Here is a 13,199-nt window from a genome sequence, read left to right as displayed (position 1 = left end):
ACGGGACAAAATTACCCATCAAACAAAAGCACACATTTCTCAAGAACATAGCCAACCGTGGTGAAATGCCTCAACTGGCAACAGAACAAAGGATGAGACAAAAGACAGATACAAAGAGTCCAAAAATGGAATGTTTTACAGCATCAAGTCATTGAATATCAAACGGAGCAAAACAGAATTCGCTCCAAAGAGAGATTCCAGTCCAGTTCCCAAAACAACATAAGTAACAACGTGGAGGGGACAAACTTGGCAAGCTGGCAGAGAGAGGGCCATTTCTGGTTCAGTGCATGACACCTGTTTCAGTCCGACAAAACCTTTTGTCTTTGCATTAGCATGGCATTCCATTACAAATGTATGGACAACTGTTTTGGACACGTTTAGAATTAACCACTTGAGCCCTAATTTTACACTTCAGCTATTGGAAAACAGACGACCTGCGAGCTCACACTGCGACGCGCTGTGAGCTATAGATGTGCTACTTTTACTATTTTCACTTCTGTCTGGATGACACCTGTCCTTTTCTTTCATCATTAGCATTATCACTTTACCATTCCCAAATATTCCACATATTAAAGCCAGGCTGTGTTTCCTGGACTGATTCGCGGATTTCGTTCATTGGTAAATATGATTACGCTAATTGCAACCAGGGAATGTGACTGTCAACAGACGTGATTATTGCTGAAGATTATTCTTCACACCAAATTCCCCAGCATGTGAAAGGACTGTGCTGCAGATAGACAGCCATATACTGTAAATCATGCATTTGTGTGTCTTATGAGGACAAAAACACTTTCTGGACAATTCAACTAAACCTTTTCAATGACTGGTAATGATGCTACCTAATGTTTCCCCATACTTGAGATGTCCTAAACCCTAATGAAGGAAGGATAATCGGCACACTATGCAGAAGAGCGTCACGTTCACAAAGAGCACCTTTAGTTTAAAATAGAAACTACATTCTTTGTTGTAAGTAATTTACATGGATGTACAAAGAACCACTAAATTTCACCACTTTGATATATATATATATATATATATATATATATATATGGACAAAGAATTGCATATACATGACCGACTCCAGTGCATAGTCGCCGAAATGTAACCGCTTGAATCCTAGCATCCCTAATCTGGGGGAGAGAGCAGATCTGGCGGAGTCAGGTTAGAGCAGATCTGGAGTCAGGTTAGAGCAGATCTGGAGTCAGGTTAGAGCAGATCTGGCGGAGTCAGGTTAGAGCAGATCTACAAGCTCAGAATTCTTTGTCCTTAAATCAACTCAACAGAACGTGTTGTGAGTTTGTGGATCGCTAATTTCGACGAAGAGAATTATTGGTGTAGGGCGGCCGACTCCGGTCAACTAAGTATTACTTTACCACGTATGGAGGGTTTAAGTGGTTAAGAACTAATAACAGAAGTGGGGCCCCGTGTGGACGAGGCACCTCATTCATAGCTAGAAGCACTGAGCAGATTTTTTGCAAAGTGCTGGAAGCAGGTGCCACTAAGAGCTGACATTAACCACTGTTCAACCAGCCATCCCCATTTTGAGTATAAGATTAGGTTACAGTTTCCAAACATGTCATTTTTTTCCCCCCAAACATGTGCTACGTATTCAAAGTACGTATTCAAGTCACCTCGCAATGCGCTGCATGCTTGCAGATTGGCTATTTTTGCCCCTTTTGATTTATATTTCATCCCACAACGGCAAAAGTAGCCCATCTACAAGTTCACAGCCCGTCACTGTGAGCTTGTAGAAACCAGTGGAGCTGAGCTTTCCCTATTTCTTTCAGCTTGTAGATCTGCCATTTTCAAATGTATTTTTGGGGACCGCATGTAATTCAGACAGGGCATTAGCGTCTGCTCCCGTGCTTGCGGTTATGGTTGGGTTGTCATTTGTCGGACCAATGACTAGTCTGAACAACGTACTGCACCCGTTTTTTCCCCCTATTGGAACATGACCAAAATGTAAATGCCAGGGTGAAAGGGACTGGGAACTGCTAAAGTGTTTTCATAGGGCTTACAGCTCTGACCCCTAAGAACATACTTAGCACTCTATACACAGTACCCAAGGCCCAAGAGTTTAGAAGAAATGTGTGGGCCTTCAAATGAGTGGATCAGGTTCAGATTTGGGGTAGTTCAAAACCCCCTCAGCAAACATTATGTCAATAAGAAGTTTGATGAAGCAAATATCTTTAACACCCAAAATCCAAATCTGAACCACTGGGATAGGGATTAAAAGTTTTGCCCGGGTGACTCCTGGTGGATTAAAGGGTTGGGCGTGGGCGATATTGACAAAAGATTTCAAAGGTTTTTTTACCGTATAAAAGCAGGTGTAAATGCTTAAAACCAGGTACCACCAACAATATCGATACTGTATATTGTCCAGCCGGTAAACTCAAGTATTGCCGTGTGTACTGACAATAGAAGTTGTGTATTTCTATTATGCCGTATAACATTCAAATGCAAAAGATTTGAAATGACTACAAAACAAAAAAACATACTTCGATTTCCTACCAATCACAGTGTATTTATAGGGGCTGCACAATTAAGGCTCAAGTGATAATCTAGAACATTTATTGTTAATACTGAAATTAAAAAATATATGTTTTAACAAACAAAATTGTTTTTATATTTTCCTTAATGTCTTTGTTGCTCATTTTGAATATGGGTGTCATAAGCCATTACATATTACGGTATGTATATAGCCTGAGTGTATTGACCCTGCAGAATGGAGAGGTGGGTTGTACAATATTCTGGTTACATGTGTAAGCATGAGGAGATAAGGGCATGGTCCAACAGCTGACCAAATAGATGTCTGAATTGCCTGGTTTCACCATTTCATAAGCATAAAATCACACGATTAATTGTGCAGCCCTGGTCGATGATACAGCTCATAATTGACCACACACACACCATCTTTGTCTCCAGCCAATGACATTAGAGTAGAATCGGGACCATGAAGCCATGCTTGACTATACAGAATGACCAGAATCCATTCATTCATACATAGAAGGCCTCAGTCACCTCTTGTGAACGAAATAATTAAAATGATCACCTCTATATTCAACAATTTAGACAACACGCAACTTTAAAAATAGAGGGCTCCATTGTTTCCCATGTAAACTGTGCAACAGCTTATTCATTAAGGGCCAATTCCAAACAGCACCCCCCCCCCCCCCGCCCCTCCCCCCCAACATTCATAATTCACCAATTCAAATTATGCTTGGGTTTGTCCCCAAGTTACATTTACACTATGAGCTTTAGCCAGTTTTGCTGACCAGTGATACTAAAAAAGGTAGCACGTATAAAAAAATATGAAATAAGTACAACCCCTCGTCCCTTTGAGAGAGTTGCTTGCTTGTTATGTTGTTACATTCAACTCTCCAGCACATGTTGATGTTTAGAAATTCATAGAACAAATAATACTGTCAGTATGGACGCGAGGGAGCTGTGATTGTTTTAAGCAAAACGCATAAAAAATAAAAGGTTAAGGACGGCCAATAGCTTTTACATGCCAAGACTTTCAAGTTTCTTGTCTGCCCTGAACAAGGACCATAATTCCAATGGGCACACAATCATGCGAGAGAATAAAGCAATCTCATGGCTGTGGACTCGTCGGGACATCAGAATACAGCCTCTAAAATGTTTATCCTATGTTTGTTAACTTTTACAGTACATCGTTGACTGAGAGCTTAACCACTGGTTTTGGGTACTTTGGATAATGCCAAAGACATGTTTCTTAAAACGAAAAAGAATAAACCGTCAATTACTCTTTACAGTGGGTAGGTATTGGTAAAGTCTGGGCGGTGTGTGTGTGTGTGTGTGTGTATAGTGTATACGCTCCATTATTGACAGCTTAAAAGTCGGGTGTGATGGAACACAAGTCTTTGTCACCTTGTCTCTCTGCTCTGCTGGGTGTGTGTCCGTCCAAAGGATGGATCAGTTCATTGAGCAGTCCTCCCCCTCCGTGTCAGTGTCTGTGTCTGAGCATGCAGTATCCATGGCCATGTGGGAGGGGCTTACAATGACCGCACGTCTCTGCTCCTCTTCGGCACTAGCCCTCCTCTCCTGAGTGCGCTCAATGTGCTGGATGGCCTGCACGGGGCAGAAGGCAAAAGTAACGCTGTCAAAACACTCGACCGGATGGATACAATGTATGTAACCTAGATACCATACCCTGATGGAAAATGCTGTTTATTTTATTTTATTATTATTTTTCTTCTTACTATGTTCATTAGTACTTTCAAAACTAGTTTACTAATTACTTTTACTGTCTTGTACTGTCTGTCTTTGTTTTATTTGTCTTGTTCTGACCTTGATTGGGGGGGAGGGGGGGATATTTACATGTCGGATACAACAAAATGTACACATATGTTTTTTCATTTATTCATCAATAAAAATCTAAATAAAGTGTTAAAAAAAAACAACACTCGACCGGGCTATTTGGGTTCTTGTGGGGGAATTGCTTCCTTCCTTTTGCACACCTGTTGAACAGGACAGGGGCGTTGGAGTGAACAGACCTCATATTAGAAGAAGAAATCCTGCGCCGTCTTCACTTACAATAGAGGGCATTGAAGAAAGCACATTTATGAATAAATGATGCTTTAAGTGAAGTCAGTGTGTGGGATTAAAATGTTCTTCTCAGACATTATCAATTTTATTGGTACTATGGTATTCACCCTGTGAACATTTACAGGAAGTACATATTTTATTGGCCAACATTGACTGCTTCATTTCACCCAGATTCATTATAGCTTGCTAGCAGTAAGCTGGTGTTTGTACTGTGCCATCAGGCCCATCACAATTATCACGACAGCGCTTAGTGTAGTAGTCTGATGTATTATTTTTATAAATATGAAGCCAGCCGATTAATGTTCTCATATTGTGATATGCCAACAATGTCAACTTGATTTTAAACCAATGGATGGTTCTTTCATTCTTACCCTTTCAGAATGTATTCTATGCAAAATTAAGTAAAGGCTGATGAATGTTTAGATTTGTATCATTAACCCATTCTGACCTGAGATCAGATTCATACGAGGTTTCCGCCGGACACACACTGGTCTGATGAACCCATTCTGACCTGAGATCAGATTCTAAAAATGTCAGTCGTTCTTCGATTTTTCAAAAAATAGCAGACCTACAAGCTCGTATCGCGCCACTCGGTGGCGCGATATGAGCTTGTAGATCTGCTATTTTTCAATAGCTAAAGCATAACATGATGCCGACACCAAAATGGGTGCCCGGTCAGAATGGGTTAATGACCAAAGACAGTGTTTATTCCCTCCCGTTTGTGTATTTATTCCTACACAGAAACTTTGAAGTACATAGAAATGCACCTGTACGATGGTATCCAGGTTTTGTCGAGATGTCGACACAGTGCTGGCCGGGCTCATGGTAACCACGGTGACGTGATGATGGGCTTGCTGGTTTAGCGTTGGAGCGGGGACAATGACTGTGGGATGGTTTGTGGGGGCGGGGACAGTGGTCAGGGCCAGCACCTGAGACAGAAAACAGACATGTTTTTATATGTGAGGCTTGTTGGCATACTTATATATAACCTGGCCTGATTTGTGAGGGGAAATATTTTCGGTATCTGTCCTGTTGTTTCATAACTGCGATACTGTACATTTATGAATACATAAATGATCACACATGTGAAGCCGATATTCGTCTTGTGCTAAAGTCAACTCAGTTCAAACAAAAACACAGTTTCTTTTGAATTGATTAAAAAATGTTCAAAATGAAATAATAACTACAGTATCTTTTTCAAATGGGAGAGGGAACAGTGTGGGAGTTTGTGCATGTCTGGTGGTCATTTTATCTACGTGTATGTAGACTTCTCATGTGGCAGCACTATGTAACGGCACACTGAAAAGGTTTGTAGATACAAAATCATATTTCCACACAAGACGTACCTCAGCCATGGCAAGGAGATCATCCTTCTGCTGTCAAGAAAAGATCAAGATAGAAAACTAGTTATGACATCTTATAGAGATGCCAGGCGAGGAGTGTTTTTTTGTTTTGTTTATATTAACAGCGTTTTAACACCTCCTAGTGCTGGTCTGGTTCAATAGAAAGTGGTCAACGTGTGACATGTAATTACCATGCGTCATGAAAGCAGTAGGAAAGTTTTGAATTTAGACATTTCTCCTCAAGGAGCCCAACGAAGAAGCACACACATTTCATTTGCTGCCATTCTTCTGTTGTGTAAACATCACCTGTAAGTCTTTGTCTTTTATGTAACATCAAAAAGGTTTCTTATACTTGGGACATGTATTTTCATTTTGTTATTATGGGTGGGGTGGGGCTTAATTGATGCCTAGTGTGGATATTGGCTGCAATGCTATATTTCATTTAATGTATTTACCATATGTTAGAAAATCTGACATTTTGGTTCGTTTAAGATTCAAGTGGTGTGTAGCTCTAAAATGTATTGAATGCTTATGTGTTAAAATTATGTTATAGAACTGCTTAGCCCAGGGGTAGGCAACCTTAGGCACCAGTGCCAACATTGGCACAAAGGAGGGTGATCACTGGCACACTGGCAAGTGTGTGAGAGAGTATTTTTGGTTTTAAATAAACTTTAAAAAAAATGCAGTCAAATAAATGAAGTCCCTCACATTAGTGTGTAAATTACATCCTGCATTCTACATTCATTAAAACTGAACTCTGCCCTGAGTCTAATGATCATTATAACAACGTGAAAGAAAATATTTAAAAATAAGGAAAAACTTTATATTTGTTGACAATCAAAATAAGTTGGAATTTTTCCTGTGGTGTCATTAAAATTAATTAATGTTGATATGGCACACTGACGATCTAGAAAATAAAAACATGGCACTTCATTTAAAAAAGGTTGCAGACCCCTGGCTTAGCCTACGCCCCATGTATTTTGTGTGTGGGTCTATAGTACGCTCTTCAAGAAGAGTGTGTGTGTGTGTGTGTGTGTGTGTGTGTGTGTGTGTGTGTGTGTGTGTGTACTGACCTGTGGACTGTGTGTGTGCCTGTTGTTGGCCTGCTGGTCGTGGATCTGCTGCAGTCGTAGTAGAGTCTGACTCTGGAGGTGGGCTTGTTCCTCCTGAACCTGTTTGGTGATGACCTTCAGACGTTCCGGATGCAGGTGGTTGTCCAAAGAACGCACCTGGAGGAACATGTATGGATGTATGCATTAGTATTTATTAATTATAACGTTCCCATTCTGAGCTTATCTGTTTTTCTCTTCCACCAGTTCCATCCAGTTTGCATGCATCGACATAAAATACAATTGGCTTATGGATGGAACAATAATATTACACTGACTGGCAAAACTTGCCATAAGTGAAATAAATATGCCAGAGTTGTATACGCATCCGAGACTAAAACGTGTTGCTTTTTTCAACCATTTTCAAACCAAACCACTTGAAAACCATTTGACAATCCAGCAAGTTCCAACTAACATGGGGCATACATGTATTTGGAGGCAATATGGCAACCACGTTGATTAATCACTCCAATGACCAGCAGCGGCCAATGAAATATCTCCTACACCTATGGTTTTCACATCTTTCTCGTCTCCCCCACCATCGCCCATGCCGCTCACCTGTTCCTCAAGCAGCATGCGTGCCGAGCGCTCCTTGTCAAGTTGCTGTCGGAGCTCGAGCATCTCCCTCCTAAGCTCCTCCCCCTTCTCCTCCTCCAGCGCATCTGGAGAGCCGATGCCTTCATCCTTCTCCTCCGCTCGCCTCCTTTTAGGTGATGAGCCACTGAATTCCTACAGGACCAACATCAGGTGTCAGGGTGCATGTCTACACTCTGTAGTTAACTACATGGTGTAAAACTATGTAGTGAGATACCCTACTACTCAATCTGAACTGGACACATGTAGCTAAGAGGTAAGACATTAACACTCCCATTACCTGGATGAACCGTTTGAGTTGATTGTTCTGCTGCAGCAGCTGTGTTTTCTCCTGTTCCAAGGTGAAAATGTAGTCTGATGTCTGCTGCAAGATGGCCGCCTAGCAGGAGTTGAGAAGCAAGTCAAGACACAAATCTAGTTCAAAGCCTATGCACACAAACAATCACATGTAACTGTCTTGGTAATAGTTGTCTCAAGACAGACACTGAGCTATAACCACCTTATTAATAATATATTTAATAAAATGCATTTGAATTATTGGTTGACCGTATTGCCAAGGGCTCTACTAGGCCCCCCTCTTGTATTTGCTCTACGTTGTAGAACAAAAATAAATGTTTACATGCCAGAGTATAAGTAACAAATGATGCCTACACGCAGATAGACAAATCAAACGTAAAATCAGATGAAAATTGTGTGTATGTGAGTCACCTTGCTGAGTTTTTCTCCATCTGTGTGTATGTGAGTCACCTTGCTGAGTTTTTCTCCATCTGTGTGGGGAAGGAGTGTTTTGAGCGACTGGAAACCTGCGTTGATGCTCTGCATGCGTCGCCGCTCGTTGCTGTTGGCGATCTCGCGGCGAATACGCCTCTCCTGATCTTGGGCCGTCTCCGGACTGAGCGGGATATTGGCCAGGCTGAAGGAGAGGGGAGACATGAGTTCAGTCTTCATGTAGGTGGGAAAAGGACATAAAACATTTTCTCTCATGCATTGGCTTATAAGAAATGTGATCTGTGACTCAAAGAACAGTGGGACAAGAATGATTTTTTTAACCACCAAGTCCTGTAAAACACTCACTGTGCATGAGCGGGTTTACTTCGGATATACATTATAATCTGTAGACATGGCACAAGAATCGCTGAGTTATGTTAATTTCCATAAGATATACAGGCTTTGAACTGTCCAAGTAGTCATTGTAAGGAACCTTTACAAGCTAGTAGGGATACTAACTAGAACATATTTTACCCATCCAGCAGCATACATTGCAACATGTGCTAAAGCCATAGTAAAAATAGAACTTTAATGTGGCACACTTCCTTTAAAACAAGGTAACCTTTAACCTGGAAATTTGGCATGGTTTAGTACTGACCTTCTACATTCCTCGGTCTAATCACTTGAAGGTCTTGTGAGTTTGCATGAACTCTCTGCCCTCTATATAGCAAGAACTAACTAAGACTTGTCATGGTAAAGGAAAGGGCACATCAGGCCTTTCACATCATCTACTTCATAGGTCATTTTGTGCCATTGACACAAAAGTAAAACATGGAATAGGCATCCAAGTTTGAAACAAATCAATTGCGTTTTTCAAAAGATTGTGTAAAATATATCAGGAGTCTGGACTGTTTATCAGTAAACTATTTTTCTGAGCTCAGCACATCATCTCAACATTTGAATCTGAGGACCAAGTTCCAACAAGCTGGCCCTGAAATCCCAAGTGGAATATTAATTCTACAACGTTCAGTCTTTATCCTGACATGAACTCCCTAATGTATCTGCACATGACATACACCATGGCATAGTTAAGTTTGCATGGCAGTGCACCAGTCTTGTCACTTCACATCCCTCTTCAACCATTCAGCGTACCAACCCTCATGGCTTTTTGTGTTATTATCCTATTAGCATTATTGTATAATAACTGTCTGTACATCTGTAGCTGTTTGCTAACTGTTAAGGGCGGCAGTGGGCACCAGTCTTGTCACTTCACACATGTCTCTTCAACCAGTCAGTGTAACTAACTACCAAGTAACCCTGTCCCTTGTGGCTTTGTGTGTTATTATCTTTTTAGCAGTGTTATTATCCTCCATTATTGTATCAACAGTATTAATAGTCTACGGTTCGCAAACTATTAACATGTAATTGAATCAATTTGATGTTATCCTTTTTAGCATTATTGTATAAGTGTAGTTACATCTATACTGCAAAGTGCAAACTGTTAATAAAATTATTCAATAAAAAAACAAACACTAGAGTCAAGTGAGATCATCATAATACTCCAGTCAGGGAACTACCCGCACTACAGTCAGTGAGATAATGTAAATACATAAACAGTACAGTCTAAACCAGTCCAGTCATTGAAAGTAACTAAACCAGTCCGGTAGTACAGTCAGTTAATCTACAGTGAGTGAAATCATGTAATGTCAGTGAGTAACAAAAGGTAGAGCAGTGAAGTAGTCAACTTCACGAGCCAGGGCTACAACAGTAGCAGCAGCAGTGGAAGCTGACACCACACCAGACAGACAGGCAGCAGCAGCAGTAGGCCACCCTTCTGGCTCTGGCATGGAGAACAATGCTTTCTCCGAGCGAGGCGAGCACGACGTCAACTGAACTGGCTCAGTCTGGTAAATACCGTGTTCAAACTGGCCCAGTTCTGAAAGAACACGTTATGTGTTCGCGGACGCAGTGTTGTTGCAATACGTCTAAAAATGAAGCCACTCGTATCGTTAAAGACCCGTAAAAGAAATCCATGCTGCGCCAGTACTAAAACCCGCGCGCCGTGTTTTTGGGACGTGATGTTTAACTGGCTAAAAAGCTAAATGCTAATTACGGCACACGACACAACAAGCAGCATGGCTGCGGCGGGATACACGAGTTAGCCCCGCGTGGCTAAGCTAACGCACTCGCAAAACACGCATACCAGCGTGCACGGTGATCCAAAGGACGATCAACTTTCAGTCGAATATACGCATAAACGCCCGGGGCTCCGGGGGGAGAGCGTTTTCACCGTAAACACCGTGATTAAACACCATGGTTGGGCTCTACAGACGCAGGGCGACGGGTGGGCAGCAGCACGGTAGTAACCAACCACGTGGTTGGTGCTGAAGTGCCCATAAATGTATTGTTTTGACGTGTATGCTCCGTTTTATTTTATTTTAATAGTGATATAAACGGGACACGCATCCGACGTGTCCGTTGGGTCGAGGGTTTATTGGTATTTGATGAAAAACACCGTAGCATCGTAGTCAGTGTGCAGGCAGCTAACCTAATAGCTGGCAAATTGGCATGCGGAGCTGCTGCTGCGTGTTGCTACAACCATGTTCTCTAGTGAGAGAGGCGCTAACGCAGCTAGCCGGAGATGCTACCTCCAACCAACCACCACCACCACGCACACATACTGTCTGAGAACACCATCGGGCCATGCGTTGCTGCGTGGTGGTGTGTGTCACATACTTTTAACACGCACAACAACACACGAAAAAAACACAAACACGGGGAGCACACCTGCAGAGCCCTCCGATCACGTCCTTCTCGGATTTCTTGAACTGCTGAAGTGAGGGAATCTTCTCGGTCGGCATCATGAAGTATTCCATGCTTTCAAAGAAGCTTCTGAAGAAGTCCGTGTTGTTTGTTTTTTTCCCCCTCTCCCGAGTCCGATCCCCTTCTTACTAAAAAAAACGGTCGGATCCAAGTCGTCACCTCGCTTCTACGCCTATTAGTGGTACATAGTAAAAACTCTCAGTACTATTACCGCGTGTTCAGGAGAAATCGCAGTTGAAAAAAAGCTAGAGAGTTGTAAGTAAAAGGTTGTGTTGCTCCACACACAGCTGATGGCTGGGGTCTTCCCTCTGCTGTGTGTGTGGCTCCGTGCCTCCGCCTACTCTCCGTGTGTGTTTGCAGCTGATCTGTCTCGAGGCGGGAAACAGCTGGTTGGAATCAAGGCGCGACCCCAGAGGCTGTTTTCCACAACGCCGAAGCAGACACAACACAAAGAACAATGTAATAACAACACGCCGCACGCTGTATCTGACTGAACCGTGAAATGTCGCATCATCCAGCGTAATAATAATAATAGAGTACTATTGTTATTAACATTGTCGTGCTTTTTTCCCCACCTTTTTTTGTCTTTTCATGAAACATTCAATTAGGCAAATTATTAATAGAATTTTTGAGTGACAACAAAATATATAAACTAAACTAATAATAATAACAATTCAATTTAAATGAGCTTTATTGGCATGAGAAAACATAATTTTACATTGCCAAAGCAAGTGTCAAAATAATACATTTTTAATATAATCAATACATACGAAAATGTCGCAGGGTGACACAGGAAGGCATTTTAATCTTGCATTAGCCAAAACGCTTTTTACTTTTCTAATAGAGTGCCTTGGACTCATTCTTTTTTTTGCAGTAAATGGTTAATAATTTATTGGTGACTGTAAGCGACCATTGTATTTGTTTCCGTTCTCCGTCTACGCACATGCACGCTCCACCACACACACACACCCACACACAGGAAACAACTGCACTAAATGGAAGTGATTATTATTGTTGGTGCCTGGCTAAGGTCCATATAACTATGCTAAGGTCCTGCAAGCAATAGCTACATGCAGTCAGTCAGTAGTGGAAGAAGTACTGACATTTTACTTAGTAAAAGTAATTTCAGTATGTAGAAATAAAGTAAATGTCTAGTATTCCAAATACTCTAAAAGTAACATCGCGTATTCGCGTTGCCAGGCTTTCCACTGTAAAAGTATAAAAGTATTGGCATCAAAATATACTTTAAGTAGCTACAGTAGGTACCAAAAGTAAAAGTAGCTTACTCATTATGCAGTGCACTGCAAATGTATAAAATGTATACAAACTAGAATTTTGTGGCCGCTTTGCGGCCGCTCATCCCAGAGTTACCTTGCTGCGCACTATGGGAAGAAGGAAATTGCGGGAGTTGACTCCACATGTAGTAACGGATGGGTTATTAGTTATTATTATGTGTCCTTATTAGTGTAGTGTAGTCAACACTTTATGGCTCATACACACTGCCCGGTATTTGCTGCGATTATGCTGTCGGGGAGCATTTTTGGCGCTGACTGACAAAACGGCTGATCTGACGTTAAGCGGTGCCCAAAAGGTAGATCAGGATCTACCAGTATAGATCACAAAGGCTTTGCAGGTAGACCACATGACATGGCCCTAAAAATATATATAATTTTAATATAAAAAACGATTTTTGCATCTGCCGCTTGAGATGACCTGAGATGACTTGATTGATTGACATCAAAAAGGGCCTGTCAGCTCAAACACACAATGCAATACTTGTTGTTGCGTACAATCATCAGTAGCAAAGTCAAATACCAAAAATAAAAACCAATGGGATGATAGTTTTATTTTGCTGGTCGTTTTGAAAGTAGCTCTGAAGTAAAAAAAAAAGTGTGGGCAGCCCTGGTATAGATGATTATATATATATTCATTCCGTGGGTAAATCCCTGTAGGCTACCCACATATTGGTAGCATATTACCTATATTAGCCCAATATTGGCGTTACGCATTTCAGTTGAATAATGTTGTGTGCGCACGTGCGGAGAAAGACAGT

The 13,199-nt window shown here is 41.5% G+C and overlaps 1 protein-coding gene across 5 annotated transcripts; it reads right to left on the bottom strand.

Moving 5' to 3' along the window:
- Positions 1-3,176: 3,176 nt before the first annotated feature.
- LOC310859320 (transcription factor AP-4-like) lies at positions 3,177-11,470 on the bottom strand. 5 transcript variants are annotated; one of them, XM_083765781.1, is made up of 8 exons: positions 11,111-11,470; positions 8,324-8,528; positions 7,896-7,994; positions 7,580-7,750; positions 6,986-7,141; positions 5,916-5,945; positions 5,337-5,498; positions 3,177-4,092 (listed from the first exon to the last, which is right to left on the bottom strand). In XM_083765781.1, exons 1-8 carry the CDS (start codon positions 11,197-11,199, stop codon positions 3,937-3,939), a joined length of 1,068 nt encoding a protein of 355 aa, XP_083621907.1. In that variant the 5' UTR covers positions 11,200-11,470; the 3' UTR covers positions 3,177-3,936. The 5 variants fall into 5 exon arrangements, with proteins under 5 accessions (XP_083621907.1, XP_083621908.1, XP_083621910.1 ...); XM_083765782.1 differs by having other exon boundaries at positions 5,916-5,942; XM_083765784.1 differs by having other exon boundaries at positions 8,363-8,528.
- Between the last annotated feature and the right edge of the window lie 1,729 nt (positions 11,471-13,199).

Source organism: Protomyctophum parallelum, assembly GCF_964188405.1.
Source record: "Protomyctophum parallelum genome assembly, chromosome: 5".
NCBI lineage: Eukaryota > Metazoa > Chordata > Actinopteri > Myctophiformes > Myctophidae > Protomyctophum > Protomyctophum parallelum.
This window is presented reverse-complemented; position numbering and strand designations above follow the sequence as displayed.